This window comes from Perna viridis, chromosome 15 (genome assembly GCF_037379345.1).
Source record: "Perna viridis isolate PV_CMFRI_1.1 ecotype Kerala chromosome 15, ASM3737934v1, whole genome shotgun sequence".
Classification (NCBI taxonomy): domain Eukaryota; kingdom Metazoa; phylum Mollusca; class Bivalvia; order Mytilida; family Mytilidae; genus Perna; species Perna viridis.
Window position 1 is genome coordinate 22,830,919 of NC_142459.1, and position 18,093 is coordinate 22,849,011.

The 18,093-nt window shown below is 31.2% G+C and overlaps 1 protein-coding gene across 17 annotated transcripts in view; it reads right to left on the reverse strand.

The window, feature by feature from the left end:
* The window catches only part of LOC148597500 (inositol hexakisphosphate and diphosphoinositol-pentakisphosphate kinase 2-like), a 52,303-nt gene continuing 34,210 nt past the window's right edge, over window positions 1-18,093 (reverse strand). For 6 of the 17 annotated variants that reach the window (XM_088564447.1, XM_088564442.1, XM_088564439.1 and 3 more), the window contains 7 exons: window positions 16,682-16,711; window positions 13,074-13,109; window positions 11,167-11,250; window positions 9,431-9,538; window positions 6,189-6,254; window positions 1,576-1,737; window positions 1-830 (listed from right to left, as the gene is read on the reverse strand). In XM_088564447.1, the coding sequence (XP_088420573.1) occupies window positions 526-830; window positions 1,576-1,737; window positions 6,189-6,254; window positions 9,431-9,538; window positions 11,167-11,250; window positions 13,074-13,109; window positions 16,682-16,711 (791 nt within the window). In that variant the 3' untranslated portion in view covers window positions 1-525. Of the gene's footprint in view, window positions 831-1,575; window positions 1,738-6,188; window positions 6,255-9,430; window positions 9,539-11,150; window positions 11,251-13,073; window positions 13,110-16,681; window positions 16,756-17,560; window positions 17,593-18,093 lie in introns of those variants that run through there. The other 11 variants (XM_088564438.1, XM_088564441.1, XM_088564448.1 and 8 more) reach the window with 11 other exon arrangements.

Consider the following 18,093-nt stretch of genomic DNA (forward strand, 5'->3'; position numbering starts at 1 on the left):
TTATTGTAAGAACACATTTATTTTTTCCAATAATAAAATACATCTATTGTATTGCTGAAGATAAAGACTTGTAAAATGTGCATGTGTTGACCTTGTACTTACATTAAAATTTTCCCACTTTTTTTTATTATTAACCTTTGTTCAATCCAGTTTTACTCCCATTTAGGGGGAAAAGCTACAAATAACTATTGGATCTGTCAGACAAAATTGTTTTCTTGTAAACCCTCTCACATTATGAGATAAGTTTATGCTAAAAATTACTGTATTTCTTGTAAAAAATAAAATACATAATTATTAAATTTTTACATCAAAAAATATTTTTTACATAAAAATCTCCCACACAAACTATTCTATAGGTTATCAAGTACGAAGCTATAACTGAATAATAATTAATTTCACTGCAAGTGGACAAAATTGTGGGCAGACTGCACAACAATACCCTAACAACCACATAACAAAGGGTAAAACATTCAATGTCATTCCAAAGAAAACAAAAACTTGAGTATTCTATTTCATCAACCATCATCAACTGGGATTTTTTGTATCATTAGACTGAATTTTGTCTTGTTCTAAACTATCTTGTCCTTTCATACTAGAATGACTGGATTTACCACTGTCTGACCCCTGTCTATCATAAGCGTCTTGTCTGTCCATGTCGCTACTGAGGCTCTCTGTCCGTGATTTGTCTATTTCACTTTCCTTACGTTCTATTTTTTGTTTGTCTATGTAATATTTCAGTTTACTGATAAAATCCACTGGTGTAGAATTGGATGTTGGTGAGGATGGACCGGCACTGGAGTTACTGGACGATGGTAGACTGGGACCTAAACCTACGATAGAAAGTGTTATAAAGGGAATCAAGGTTATAGCAGTAATCAAAAGACTGTAATCCAGGGAGAAAGACCAGACATGGAAAACAGACATGCACAACAAAGAAGATAAAATAACTTAATTCATACATACAAAGTAACAAAAGCAAATGAGCAACTCGGACTCTGATTGGTTGATCATAGTTGTACTTTCTATGTGAATCATTTCCTGCATTTCATGACTAGAGGAATTGAGCAATTGAACAGATCCTACCTAGTGCTAGATTGACATAAGGAGTCAAAGTTTTAATGTAGAATTTTGCAAAGCAACAGTCTGATAGTATGCATCACACCTGACTCACGAACACAAATTTGATACTAAGCAATCCAGTATTCAATTATTCAGAATTTTAGATAGGTCATTCATTTCATAAGAAATTGAACATTTCATACTTTATTAAAATTTGAACAAGTGGCTTTAATAAACCACAAAAAACAACCCCCCAAAAAAAACATGTAATTATGTTCTTCTATAGTAATACAAACACCTTAATTCTTTAATAGTTAGTGGGCCTTCTAAACTAACATAAAAACAAAGAACTGCTACCATAGCAACTAATTAGTATGTAACTTTAACACTGAATAAAACTAAAAGTTATAGAATCAGTTACATATACATATAAAGGTGAAGCTTTGTTAATTTATACCTTTTCAGGTACCAATGGTTCTAAAAAAACAAATAAATAATACGGAGAGGCAAAAATACCTTTGAATGAAAGTGAACCTCCAGGGGAGGGAATCGGTGTTGGGTTCATGAACTTCTTAGTTGTTGCCCTTTGTAAGAACAATGACAGCTGCTTCATAGTCAGGTTATGGTGGAGCGTCTCTAGAGCTCTAATGGATGGCACCATGTTAAAACCTTCAAAAGCTGAAATGCAGAAAAAAGACACCAAATTTTAAATACAATTAGAAAACAATTTGAATGTATATTTTTAATCAATTCCTAAAAGTTCAAAACTTAATTTCAATTAACATGTTTAATGACTTTCAAATTAAACAAATGAATGTTTCTTTCAACTTGGAAACAATTGTATAAATACTCCGAACTGTTTCAATTGCTTCCTATAAATGATCTCTAAATACATCATTACATCAATTTAAGAAATAAAGGACAATTGTGAGAAATACCTTAACCTATTAAGGAGTAAACATTTTAAGAACTAAGACATGTTAGATCGTAATAAAAGGTAGAAATATTTCATAGCACATCAAATGATGATGTCCAGGGGTTAGAGTCATTCTTACAATTACCTGACAGACTTCCTATGCTACCGAGACAACTGAGAAAAACATTTAAACTTTAACTAGACAAATTAATTTGTATTAATAAAATAATTAAAATTACCTTCTCAATTGTCAAATTTACTACCTTAGGCAATTCTTTTGGTGAGCATTACTCAAACCAGGGAAAACAAACTCTATCACCTGAACCTAATCATTGCATGAGCTGTAATTTCAATGCTCCATTCAAAATATCATCTCTAACAAGCATGCCAACATCACTAAAATACTACTTTTTTCTAAAAATAGCATGCAAGAAAGGCAATCACCATTTACAATACAGTTTTCGAACAATTATAGAGGCATGTTTGTTTTAAAAATTGCTATATCTATATCTATAATTTACAAATGTAAAAATAAAGGTGTAAAAACAGGATGTAGTAATATCTATGTTGAATATGCTGGGGTTACTCAATATAAACTGACAGGTAATTACACGAAGTAGACTTAAACGGTAGATTCTCACCCAACCTTGAAAAATGTGGGTTTTGAGGATTTGTTTTTTTTTAAGTATTGTTTTATTTCTTACCAGATATTTGCAGAATAGATATGTTCTGAATCCATAACCACATCAGTTTCAGCGATGAAACATTGTTTTAGTTACAAAGAAATGAAATATTTGTGTACTATAGTATTTCAATACTAGAAGCTGATTTTGAAATTCCTGCCCTAATTTTTTTTTTTTATATTTTTCAATTTGTCAATCTTTTAGGGGCAGAAGAGGATGAGAATCTACTGATCAATTCTATGGTCAAAATAATAAATTCATGAAAAATCTAGAATATCGTAGAATCATACATTTTAAAATGAGAAGTGCTAGGTTTCTTATGAAGCCTTATATGATGATTAATAAAAACCAATATCCAGTATAGCCAAGTTGAATATTAAGATCTTCAAAATTGCAGTCATGGGTGTGTGTGTAAGCCTACATATATTCCTTTCAAAACTACTATGCAACTTAAAAATCAAAATAGTTTAGCAAACTCATGGTCTACAATGGTCAATTAAAAATGAAAGCAAAGAATGTCTGAATGGAGATACAAAATATATAAAGTAATTGTCATAGAATCTTGGTAATTTCTGATATTTTTTTTCTTAAACAGCCACAATAGAGCCACTCTGTAAGACAGCAATGCTTTTCAAAATGATGTCATTATCAATGGCATTATAACAGCTGAATTATATGGACAAATGAGTCTAAGTTCATAACAAAAACTTGATCACACATTGAAAACAAATCATCCATAGCTGAAGTTTAAATCCAGCTTTACATTTGTGATACTGAATTATGATCAAACAAACATGTATACTCACTAAAACAAAACTATGGAGAGGTGCTTAAAACCTACAAAGACATTGAAAAGAAGCAGAAAAAAGCCAGCTTTCAATTCTAAAGCTTTACATTGAGACATTGCATCACATGATCAAACTCCAGAGTGGGATCTATGCTAAATTCTTGAAATATACTAATGATCTAACAAAATCAAGATCTTTAGCTGAATAAAAAAGACCTGCACCTTTCATGCTTGATAGTGAATTTGTACCCCTGTAGAAAAGGGACCAATAATTTGTACCTCTAAAAAATTTATGCAATTACTTCATCTGAAAGGGCAACTCTTTTATGAGTTTCTGCATTGTAAAGGTATAAAAAAGATTGTATCATAAACTTTGTAAATAAATATTGAAAACATTTCTGTAAGTAATATTTCTTTTTTTACTTCTGGGAATGTGACAGCATTGTCTAATGCAAGGCATTAAAATGAATAAAAGTCTCCTTAAATCTTAAAACCAAATCAAAACTTTGGATATAGATATCACATTATGTTCACCTTACAGTAGCAAGCAGGGAAGCTAAATCAACACATAAAAAGCCAAGTTAAGATGTGTAATAAAGATAACAGAATAAAGCAAAATAATTTATTTTTAGTGCATCAATACATCAAAGTCAAATGTAGAATGATGTCATAAGCATTTCGTACACTGCAAGTTTGCCACTGATGTTCAGCCAATTGATTTTGGCTTGCAGATTGCATAAGAGATAATGTACCTGAACCAGTCATTTCAACAAACACTTGCAATCAGTCATTGACCACCGATGAGTTTTTGATCAGTCATTGATCAAACATCAATTAAAATTTTTATATTAAATTTGTTTTATTTCTACCAGATCATTTGTCATTTTATATATCAAAACTGTTATCAGGTGGTTCCCCTGTCATCATTATCAATCTGCCAGCAATCAATCAGTCAATGGTCATCGCTCCGTCAAATAGTTGCATCAATCAGTTCAGGGACTGTATTGCTCCAGGGACCATACCATGTGTAAAAATAAAGGGTGGGCATCATGGCTGTCTTATATATGAGTCACTCAACTGTACAATTTTTACATGACTAATCAAGACACCTTCTAACTCTTTATTTCACAACATGGATTGATCCGACACTTGAACTGTAAAAAATGTCACTGGATATCCTCAAGTTTAAATGTAATCAATCAATAGTAGTGCTGAAGTAATACATCAGTTACAGCCACTAAATAAACTACATGCATATAAAACACTCATTTTCATCTTACAGTAAAGAGATTTGGAAAAAAAATTATATCTGCAAGCAACTGATTCAGACGTCTTAATGATGGCTTAGCAGTTTTTTCATACATGTGATAGTGTTCCGTAATTTTGTTGTTACACTTATTCTTAGCCATGGAAGCTGTCTTCTAAATTCTTGGGCATGATTTTGATAATAGCTTTGGTTTGAAAATCAATGGTATTTATAATTTATTTTGAGAAACTTTTTAAACACCTTGATTTACAACTTATAAGAAATAAATTCATTGCATATAATGTGATATCTACATTTTGAACATAAATTCTACATCCATGTGATGATATAAGAACTCAGTGACACATACAGCATACCATTAGGAACTGTCTCAATTTTTTTTCAACAAATTTTTAATCTCAAAAATTTATCTGGTCACAGAGTGGACAACTATCCCCTACTAAATGTATTTGGTCACAATAAAATTGTGTATCAGTTTCACCCTGTGACCTCATCTGAAGGTCATCTCAAGGTCAGTAATTTTGATAAGATATAATAAATTAAACAAAACAAAATGTAAATATGAAGTGAAAGATACAAAACATGGAAAACTAAAGAAACATGAAAGCACACCCAAATAGAACAAGATTTAAAATTATTTTGAGATAGTCCCTAAGTATTGTTTATATTGCACCTAAAACAGAACTGACACCATTGCAATAAATGAATGTTAATTAAACAAGTAAGTGTTGTGGGAGATTTGCTGCAAAGTATTAATCCACAGCAGGGTTTATTACTCTATAGTAATTCAAGTAGTTTCTACTTTTGGATACTATTCTAAAAATGAAAGAATAGTCAAAGTATTAATTTTAAACCTTACAAAATATCTCAACATTTAAATTTTTTTCCAACCAATTGAAATTCAGATAAGTTCTTGAATGCAAGTATGAAACCCATGAGTGGCAGCTATGGCACCATTGTGTTTAAATTGGCCTCTCTGAATGAAATTACATGATTACAACATGACTAAACTTAGTAGAAACTTGTATAGTTAGTCCAATCTCAGTTACAAAGGTGCTGAAAGGTGACAAATAAATTCATTTTCTGTTCAAATTAATATTTGAAAAAAAATATATTAAGTCCCTTGACCTTATTTCAATGTTGGTAAACTTGACACATGGTTCCCTCCCAAAGGATTTCTGTTTCGTTTAGCTCATAAAAAACTAGTCCTTAAATAGAGCTATATGTCTACTCAGTGTATCTTCACAGGCGCATATGCAAGGACTGGCGTGCCGGGCGTAGGCCCCCCTAAATCGGTAAGACAAATTTTTTTCACAAGTTTCACCCAAAATATTTTTTGCCTTGCTTTGCATGGCATTTAATTCAATTAATGTCCCCCCCCCTTAACTCAAATCCTGGGTCCGCCCCTGCTTCAGAAAGGACATTTTAAACACTATGAAGCAATGAAGCAATGAATGTTTAGAAGAATCATTATACCAGGACTAGTTATAAACGAGGCTGACTTTGCTCTTATCATTTCTCTCACTGTCTTATCTTCTAGACCTAAATATACAAAATATAATTATCTCTTCTTTCTATAAAAAAATAAAACAATCTTCCTTCAATAATTATTTCTCCTAGTGTACCATTCTAAAAATGGAGTATTGTTACATCTGACATCACCCATTTCATTACTTTAACCATCTTGTCGTATAGACAAGGAGTAAGCAACCCTCTCTAATCATTTTACAGCTTAAAACCAAGTCCTATCGACAAATTAATAAAAAAATTATATTTGCCCAAATTGAAATCTAGGTTGTCCTTTAAATAATGCATGTTAAAAACTGAAAAAAAAGATTTGGTTGTCCTCCAGGCAAGTATAATTTAACTTGTACTTGTCCAAATGGTAGTTTCAGTCATCCTATGTAATAAGACAATGTTAAACATTATACCTGTAAAAATACCCATCCATTATAAGTCATGATGTTTACAGGAGCTTCTTCATAAAATCTTAAGAATCTTAAATTTTAGGGATCTGATTTGAAGTTTGAGTTGATGAAGTTCAAGATCAGCTTGAGATTTTTTTTTTGTGAAACTGGTACCTCTGCTGGCAATGTACAAGGTACCAGCTTATGCAATGGTCTAAATTATAAACAATTGAACAACATTTGTACCTGTAAGAAAATGAGCAGATTAGTGGTTGTCTGAAAAAAATCTACTTAAACACAAAACTTCTAATGCTAACTTATCAATACCTGTTAGCAGTGAAAAGAAAACTTAAGCTATTTCCCTGAAAATGGCAAAAAATTATTCCACAAAAATTAATATAGCTTGCAGTATAAATCAATATTGACAGGATATTTAAAACTTAAGGGCATAATAGAATGATCTGGCAAAGACCTATATAAGTGCATTTGCTGAGCAAAAGCAGACTATTGTTCTATGTGCCCTTATGTGCAAGAAAATGTGCTTTGTAAAATATAAATACTATAATCAAACAATATTTGCTTCAAAATATGAAGAAAATAATTTCATACAGTGAACCCTGCCTGAATCCTGAATACCTATCCAAGGGCCAAGTGAACCCTGTCTGAACCCTGAATACCAAACCAGGGGCCCTTCATAGTAATTACAATGAAATTTTACAACACATACTGTCCCTGAACCAATCAATGCAAGTATTTGACAGATTGATGATTACTGGTGAACCAATGACCAATGACCGGCCTGATGTGACAGATAATCAGTTCAAGTAAGTTTTAGAATGTTCTTTGGAATTAATTCTATATAATACTTTACTAAATTTTTCTTTGAATTTAAAATATTCATTCCATATTTTAACATATGTAAAAAATTATAAAATTCATTTTATATCATTTAGCAAATAAGAGTGAAACTGGAAAACCAAAATAAACCAATTTATAAAATATATACTAACTGATCAGCATCCAAATAACATAAGTAAAAGGGATCACCACTTTAATGGATCAATGACGGCAGGAAACTGATCGATGACTAATGGTGGATCAAAATTACAGTTGCTTGGATCAGTTCAGGCACTGTACAGTAATATTGATCAAGGACAAACAGTAAGTCTTCCACTGACTAAATCACAATCACCAAATGAACTTCCTTAGGTTGCTAACTGGACCAATAAGAAGGGGATTTAATTCTTCTATCAGATACAGATTGTACCTTCTGAATATGATAGAAAGTTTAAATCTTCTTCTCAATGGTCCTGTTATCTACATAAAGACGATGTTTAACCGCCTGCTAGTTAATCCAAGTAAGACTGACTTTCTGAGCATTACAACTTCATAGAGTGTAATCTGTAAAAACCAAACTCACCCTTTAACCAAAAAAATGTCAATAATATCAATCTAAAAATGTTCAGTTCAGGCAAGTTTCAATGTATATTACAGGCTACCTAGATGCTGCTACCTATTGTGATGATTATTGTTTTGGAGAACAGAAAATCCTGTGATTTTTGTGTGTAATAATGAAGTTTAAGGCAACCTATTCTTTACCTGTCCATCCACAAGCTAATGTAAAAATATACATTAACATACATAATCAAATCTTCATGACACAATGAGTTTCAGGGACAATAAAAATGCCAGCTCAGAGTCCACTTCAAGGTCAATAACACACCCAAGGTTCAATTCAAGGTCATCATTATTGTATTATCATACCATGCTCTCTTCTCTCTATACCATGGTAGTACAATTTATCAATGGTATCAGTTTCACGCTTAAGTGAACATACCCAATGAGGATACACAGGCAAAAATAGCTCCACATGAAATTTGGATAAATTAACATAAATTTTATGTGATTTGCATGTATAATTAATATCCTATGAATTTCTTGTGAACTTTTTTTCACAAATGTATTCACACGGGAACATATTGCCCAAATTAATAAAATTAAGAAAATAGAAGTTGCACAAATATCAGATATGCTATGTAGATAGAAAGATTTCATTTACAAATTTCATAGAAAAAACCAAACAAACAAACAAACAAAAACAAACAAACATTGAGCTGCTTCAATCCTTTATGACAATCCAAGTTTTGGTAGTATTCTATGAAAATAATTTGTAAAATCCTGAATTTTGTGATTATAACATAGGTACTATGTGGAGATTTACATTCCATACAGCAAAATTTACAGTTATATCACAACTCAGAGCAACACTAGAGAAACAACGTTGAAAACTGATACTAAATCAATAAACATACTGCCATGGTAAAAAACACCACCTATTTCTAATGAAAGCCATACAGCCAATACTATAGATCTGATTATGTCAAAACTACTATCTTTACCTAATATACCGCTATTATAAATAACAGGCAAAGGGAAAACACATTTATAACCAATTGCAAATACTCCAGAAGAAAAACACCCTTCTGAAACCTTTTAAATATCTGAGCAAATATTAGAACAAAATTACACCACAGCACTTCCAATCTGTCCCTTAGTTTTATTAGCAGACCAAGTAAAAACCATGATATCACATCAGTACATGCCCAACCAGAGCGAAGTTCCATAGAAGTCTTTATTTGAGGTTTTCTTCAAATCTTTCCTCAACTCAAAATTCAACAAATCAAATCATCTGAAATTGAAGATTTGATAAAAAAACTCAAAGATTAGAGAAAAATCTGAGATTTTCTATGAAACCAATGCCAGTCCCATAACCAATAATGTATTGTACATTGGCTAATGATGTCAGATTACCTTTAAATGCATCAGGATTGAGATAGAACAAGCTGGAGAATGAATGTCTGTGTTTGTCTGTAGCTATAGGGAGATGTACTGTTAGATACTGTCTCTCGATGAAGAAGTCTGAAATGTAAACATAATAATAATAATAATAATAAAGTCCGTTATTTCAACAGAATTACATATTTAGTCCGAAGACTAGTTTACAGTATGGTCCTGCATTATATACATAATTTACAACATTAAGTATAAAATACACATTAAATGAAATAACAATTTTAAATAGATAATATTACATGTATATGATAGGAATTCACTACATAATGTCTAATTATTGGTCAACATGTTAAAGTAATTTTATAAGTACATGTATGTCCTTTTTAAAACATTCAGTTGTAGAACAGTTTCTTATGCTTGACTGACAAGCTACCTGACATAACAAAGGATCTTTTAAGATATTTTGTTCCAGTTTTTGGTATATATAATAAATTTCTTTGGCTCTGTCTGGTATTTCTAGAGCTCACCTCATGTGCATATTTAAAAACATAAAGATATTCAGGTGTTAACTGATGAAGTGATATGAACACTAAAATAGCTTTTCTGTATATAAAATGATCAGGTATTGGCATCCACCTCAATTTGTGAAATAATACACTAGATGGTGTCATAAAGTTATGCACATTCAAAATTATATGTGCAGCTTTTTTCTGTAGTTTAAAAATGTTATGTATATTTGCCATATTTTTGGAATTAGACCATACAGTGCAACAATAATTAAAATGTAGAAAAATGACATGTTACATAGGGAAAATTCCAATAAAACATAACACTACGACTAGATAGTTAAAATACACTGATACTTAAAAAAATGATTAATTGTGTCAATAACAGAACTAAATATGTAGATAAAAACTTTATTTATAGGTGATGAGGAGTAACCAAGGGGTCCAATATTAGAGTAGAAATTAGAAAAAAAACATAATTCAAGGACTAAGACCAATGAAGAAAACAAATATATAAAAGACACACATGAAATAACACATACAAAACACATAAATAAATGATCAACCTAAAAAATATGTACAGACCTGTTCAAGCTACTTTTAGACAATCAATATTTTTGACCACATTTCATGAAAATGATCTGTACAAGTGAAGCATCTATTTTCATGGTTTAGACCAACCATAATTTCAAATTTCTCATGAAATATATAATTTCAGTTGAAATTGATGAATTCAAAAACCCACAAACCAACCAAATCTTACACACCATAAAATTGATGCCCACAACTAATCCTATACTGGTACTTTGGTAGTAACTGACCTGTCCGTGGGATTGATACCCACAAATAATCCTATACTGGTACCTTGGTAGTAACTGACCTGTCCATGGGATTGATACCCACAAATAATCCTATACTGGTACCTTGGTCCCTGATAGTAACTGACCTGTCCGTGGTATTGATACCCACAAATAATCCTATACTGGTACCTTGGTAGTAACTGACCTGTCCGTGGGATTGATACCCACAAATAATCCTATACTGGTACCTTGGTCCCTGATAGTAACTGACCTTTCCATGGTATTGATACCCACAAATAATCCTATACTGGTACCTTGGTAGTAACTGACCTGTCCATGGGACTGATACCCACAAATAATCCTATACTGGTACCATGGTAGTAACTGACCTGTCCGTGGGATTGATACCCACAAATAATCCTATACTTGTACCTTGGTCTCTACTGACCTGTCCGTGGGTCTTTAGCCTCATTCGTCTTGTCATCTAGGCTTCTACTTCTTTTTTCTTCTAAACTTTGAGACTTTATGCATTCTGAAAGTAAATCACAACATAAGAACACAACATTAAAACAAAGGTAAGTATGTTGAAGGGGATAGGGGTCTGTGTCCACAAAACATTACCAGGAAAAACAATCAGAGAAAATTGAAAGTTAATGTTTTAGATAAATAAACACATCTCTTTCATTTTACTGAAATTAACTGCAAGAATCAAACATACAGAAGCAGACTGACAGACTAAAACAAACAATAGTATCCAAGTAAACAAACAATAGTATCCATGTAAACAAACAATAGTATCCATGTAAACAAAATATATTATCAAATTTTATTCTTAATTACAGACATTTTTAATTCAAACTTTCTGTTCAAAGCTTGTAAACATCAAGAGATTTAAGCTGATTTAATATTCAGCAAATTATCAAAATTTAAAACAAGTATTGACTAGAACATTTCTACAATCAAAAACATAAGGGGAGATAATAATTTAACCAGGTAATATGATTTAAGCAATCCTTTAATTTTAGTCCTTCATTAAAAATTCATTGAAATAAAAAATCATAAATCTAAAACTGTACTTAGTGACATTAAGCAGGTTTAAGTGTTAATTAGTATCTACAAGCATGAAATGAGATGAAATATTTGTCAAATAAGATAACTCACTCAGTTGTCATAGTAACCCTTTATATTCAAATGATCAATCAACAAAAAGTAACTACTCAGGGGAGTCAAACACGCTTTTACAGCAGGCTGAAGCTTTATACAAAACTTCAAACCCTTTCTACTAATTGTTATTGAATTTACCAGAAAAATATTTTTTTTTAAATAATTTTAAATAAACCTTTCATTGGCTTAAGGGGGGTAGACCTAGGGTAAGGGACATAATCTAGAAATCATTGTAACATTTGTATTCACCATTTTTCATTAATCTCATGTAAGCATCAAAGTAACTTGGACTAATTTCATTCTGTTTCAAATGGAAGCTTGAAAGACTTAGGTGAAATTGAATATGATACATACAGTTCACTGATTTCAAGAGTTATGTCCATTACCCTAGGTCTACCTCCTTAACCCTATATGATGAATAATGTCATTAGAATTAGAACTGCTAAAATAGGATCTAACAACACTCCATTCTCATTCCTTTTCAGATGACCTTTCTGATAAGCCAATCAGATTTTTAAGATTTCATAACTATGAAAGCACAAATCAAAGAGAAAACCCTAAAGATTCTGAAAGCATACCTATTAACCCTTGGAACAGTGCAGGTGGGAGATTCTCCTTCATTGACATTGTCACAAGTGGGAGATTTTGATGTGAACGCAAATTTTTTATGTAAAAATTCAATTATTTAGTACTTTTCACAGAAAATATGGTACTTCAACTAAAAATCTCCAGCAAATATTATATGTTCTTGTCGGAAATTCTACATTTTTCATTGATTTTGTGGGAGTCTCTCCCCTATCATGGGACAGTTAAAATATATGGAAAAGGTCATCTGAAAAGAAGGTAGAATTGAGTGTTGTTAGTTCCTTTATGTAGTCACAGAATGGAACAATACCTAGATCTTATTTTAAAAAGACTGCAAGATAAATCTTAATGTGTTCCACTAAATGTCAACCATTATGGAGCAAAATTCTGTTCTCAGGTTGGAAAAATTTGGAAAATCCAACATATGATGTCAATAATGTTGTATTTCAATGATATGTGTCATATGATTATCAACGTTTTACAATGGGTGTGGTCTGAGGATCCTTGAAGTACTTATATTAGAATAAGTAGTACACCATAATGACTGAGTCAAAATACAAAAACAAAATATGATGAAATAAGTGATCACCACAAACCAGTACGTACTATATCTTCTACTCAAATCTTCAAGGCTCAGGTAACCTAAAAACAAAACTGCTATTTAACCCATCATGGCTAAGGTAACTTAGCAACAAATCTTTGACTTTAATCATCAAGGCTAAGGTAACCTAGATTAACACCAAGCCATAGGTAACCTAGCAACAAAACTTCTACTTAAACCATCAAGGCTCAGGTAACATAGCGACAAAACTTCTACTTAAACCATCAAACCTCCGGTAACCTAGCGACAAAACTTCTACTTAAACCATCAAGGCTCGGGTAACCTAGCAACAAAACTTCTACTTAAACCATCAAGGCTCAGGTAACATAGCGACAAAACTTCTACTTAAATCATCAAGCCTCGGGTAACCTAGCAACAAAACTTCTACTTAACCCATCAAGGCTCAGGTAACCTAGCAACAAAACTTCTACTTAAACCATCAAGGCTCAGGTAACCTAGCAACAAAACTTCTACTTAAACCATCAAGGCTCAGGTAACCTAGCAACAAAACTACTATTTAAAATGAACCAAAACGACAAAACTTAAAATATTATCAAATTATTGATATGTAAAAATGGAGACATAAATTAAGCTTTTGAATCTACCCATTCAGCATTCTTGACTAATGCAATAAATATTGTGAGATACATGGATTGAAAATAGTGAAAATAAATTAAAAAAGGCATGCAAAACAAATACACTTAATTTAAAAAAAAAAAAAAAAAAAAAAAAAAAAAAAAAAAAAATGATTGATTTCCTAATGAGTATATTGCAATAAATTTTTGTCTGAATATTGAATTATAGTACTCTGCTCAGTAGCATTAAATATTTAATACATTTTGTATTTAATTTCATTCCATTCATCATGATATATTTTTCAGTTATTGTTATCCTGGGCACAAAACCAATACACTTAAAATGGGATATGTAATTTCAGTTCTGGCACTGCAGGACTGTATTGTCAACCTACAGAACAGTATTTATCTTACCCCACGGTTTAACATTCAATCCTTTATTTAATGACATGTAGTACATTATATTAAGAACTAATGACAGATTACTGGTACCTGAAAGTGACCCAAATGGGTTAGTAACATTTCTATCAAAAGACCTAGAAAAAGATTTTAGCACAGTTTAGATGATCCATTTCTCTGTTAACCATTTACACACGCATGCCAAATTTGTAAGCGTCAAACTCTGTACTCCAAAATGTTTAACAAAAATGTAGCGACTTATGAAACATTTCTGATAATTTGTCAGTCACTATGACCAACAGGCTCAAAGGTTTTGTTGGACCTTAAGACATTGTATCAGCCATTCAACAGACATTACATTACAGCCTTTGTATGAACTAATTTGACAAACTGATTATGCACTTAACAGAAAATCACATTACAAAGTACAATAAATACATGAAATAGAAAAAAAAAAGTTAAGGAAATGAAAATAAACATATTCATAATATCAAAAATACAACATGAACTCAAATGTACAAAACTCCTGTACAGCAAAACTTCAGTGCATACTTAAAATATTGATTATCAGTGAAGTAAAAATGTTTTTTTTTCCATAAAAAATTCATTGGGGTTTGCACTATTAAACTTAAAAATTATTGCAATCCTTAAGTACCAGTCTTTCTAAAAATCAGACAAAAGGTGACTCGTGCATTATAAAAAAAACCACAGAATTCAGTTTTATTTCTTGTTCAGAAACAGTTACTGGTCACATGACCAGTTTTAGTTTTTCATTTGGTTGTTGCTCCTTTGTGATAAAATTTATACACATTGTACATGAAATTGGCACTTTGGAAGAGTTATCGTTCTTGATTTGGTTTCATTTGGTTGAATTTTAGTTGGATATAAATGTATGATTTTCTAAAAAGTGCAGATTTGAACCCAGAAATGATAATTGTTATGTGAATGTATAACATACATGGATTGAAAAAGCATTGTTTGTATGGAGGGTTTTTCTACACCATGAATAACAATTGGCGGTGTCTGAATTTTATGTGGACTGGTACTTAAAACTATTAATATTGAAAGCTCAATGTTTTATTGGAAAGGTGTTACAATGGGACTTTATAAAGTTTTAAAAAGACATAAGTATTTTTAACTATTGTTGAACAAGTCTTTCAACAACTTAGGAATTACCAGTTAATCAAAGGTAGACAAAGGAAATCTGCTCAGGCCCCCAAAATATAATGTTTGCTTCCTGCTTCCCTATCTAACCTAAGAATTGTATTGCAATTTTGACTAGATCATTGTTAAATTCTTGACTGTTTCCCCATTAACTCAATGTATAATGTTTTTTTGAAAAATAAAGTAATATCACTACCTGCCTACCACTTCTTTTTTCATACTAGTAGCAAGAAAAAGTAACTGACCTGTCCGTGGTATTGATACCCACAAATAATCCTATACTGGTACCTTGGTAGTAACTGACCTGTCCATGGGACTGATACCCACAAATAATCCTATACTGGTACCTTGGTAGTAACTGACCTGTCCGTGGGATTATTATCTGTTTTGCCTTATCAGAAAAAAGCATTTGATTGGATCCATTGGATACTTTTGCTACATCAATCATTGATCAATTACCAATCAGTTAAACATAATTGATCACTTATTGGTCAATCATGAAATCAGTTAAATCAGTCAATCAGTTACAGATCTGTCATAATAATCAATCAGTTAAAAATCAGTCATGGATTTTACATCAGTTACAGATCTGTCATTGAATATCAATTAGTTACTGATAAGTCAGTGATATCAATAAGTTACTTATCAGTCATGAAAATATCAATCAGTTAGTGATCAGTCAAGGAATATCAATCAGTTACTCCTAGGTCAAGGAATATCAATCAATTACTGATCAGTTAATGGGTATCAATCAGTTACTGATCAGTCATGGAAAATCAATCAGTAACAGACAAGTCGTGGATTATCGATCAGTCAATGATCTATCAATCCATTCTGCTTCCATGATATTCATATATTTACAGAGGGATTTGGATTCAGATAAGATTTTTTCAAACCAACAAAAATGTGGAAATAGTTGAAATTGTAAGTAAACATACAGTAAAAAAAAGATAATAGTAAAATCTTGACTTGAACAAGTAAAATATCATTTTACCAAATTTGGATTTAAAATTTTTAATTAAAAGTGAAGTAAATTTTATTTCCACTTAATTCCGTCCAGTGTATAGATCAATAGTCATTTGACATGATAAATCTGATTAAATCAAGGACCTGGTGAAATTCCATCCAATATCAGATGGCAATCAGTCATCAATTAGTCAGATAGAAATAGAGTTTTCTAGTGCATTCATTTTTTTTTACAAATAATACCCATGAGAAAAAGGGCAATCAGTAAATATCAAATACACAATTCTGAAATTTGACAATAAATCAATGACCAATGATATGTTTTTAAATCCTGAAAGATTTAATTAAGCAGTAGTGAGAATTCTAAGATCATTTATATAACAAAGGAATAGACATGGTGGTCAATATATACCCTTGACTCTTTATGAGCAGGGTATATAATAGGAGCAGATTGAAATGCAGAGAGTTTTGCTATACAACAAATGAAATAAAGCGTGCTAAGGGCTTACCTAAGGTCTGACTTGTTTCCTTTATCTTAGCTTGAATGTGAAAACAAATTCCATGTATGATGATTTAATTACGACTGAAAAAAAGGCCCTTCAAAGTTAATTATATGGTTCTCAAGCCATTCTTCATGAGAAAAAAAAATTAGAATGGGAGGATATTATTTTTATCATTTTTTTGTATCCCAAAAAAATTTGACACGGTCTTTAAAATGTTCATAGACAGATGAAGTAGTGAATGAGATTCTTTTTGCAATCATTTTTAGTTAACTGATATGACAATAAAAATGAAAAATAAGGTACCTCCAGAGAAAGATGATGGAGGAACCAAGAACCAAGTAATTTTCTTTGTGAGGCCTTAATTGGTCTTTTCCAGATCTCAAGATTTCTTAATTCTGATGTCACATCTTTACCATCAAGTGAATGCCATCTCAACATTTACTAATTTGTGTGTTTTAGAAATAGATGAAGAAGGTAAATGAAGTATTGATGTTTCTCAATGCCAAGCTGAAAAATATCTCTGTTTGATGTTGTTTACCAAGATATTTTTCATATCTTAAAAGAAAGAGATTTTTTATGACATTGGATTAAGAATTCTCAAAACCAATACAGAATTTACTTTGATTAATGATTACTAACTAAAGAAACAAAAAATAAATAAAAACTTTGCATAAAGCAAATTTTTCTACGTGTGGAAGCAACATCAAACACATATTTTTGTAAGGCCTTGGAGATAATTCAGTAAATCAATACAATAATGGGAACTATGATGAATTCTTGCTACAAATTAGTTAAGCCTCTAAACTAGGAAAAAAACAATTAATTAGCTGTCATTCATATCAGTATGGGTTTGGATGTCAAAACTTGGGTAACTGTTACGATACAGTAAAGACTGTCACTTTAGTATTCCAGCAGCCCTTTTTACAAAAAAAAAAAAAAAAAAAATCAGAACAATACTTTGTCTGACTATGACATCATAATTATAACCTACAACTAATCCTATACTTAAGATTTTGTTAAAACAGCTGCATAATCCTGTATTAATCAACTCTTATGGATAAAATTCAGAATTTTATACTTTTCCAAATTGTGTTTTTTTAACAGCCTTCTTAAACCAAAATAATTTTCATAGTCAAATTTGACAGAATCCACTGTATATAGCAAACTAATCATAATAAGAGGTTTGTTTGATACAATCATACTGTGAGAGGATCTAAAAATAAATAGATGCTCTTTACCAATATGTAACATTCTGTACTAATGTATACTTGTGCCCCTTTTTGATGGCAGAAACTCAAAAACAAAATAAACATCAAAATAGTGATAAAAATTGAAAGCAACTTTTCCACTATAACATGTATAATGAACCATTCTTAAAATATTACAATTTCTTAGAGCATACAGCATATGAAGAGACA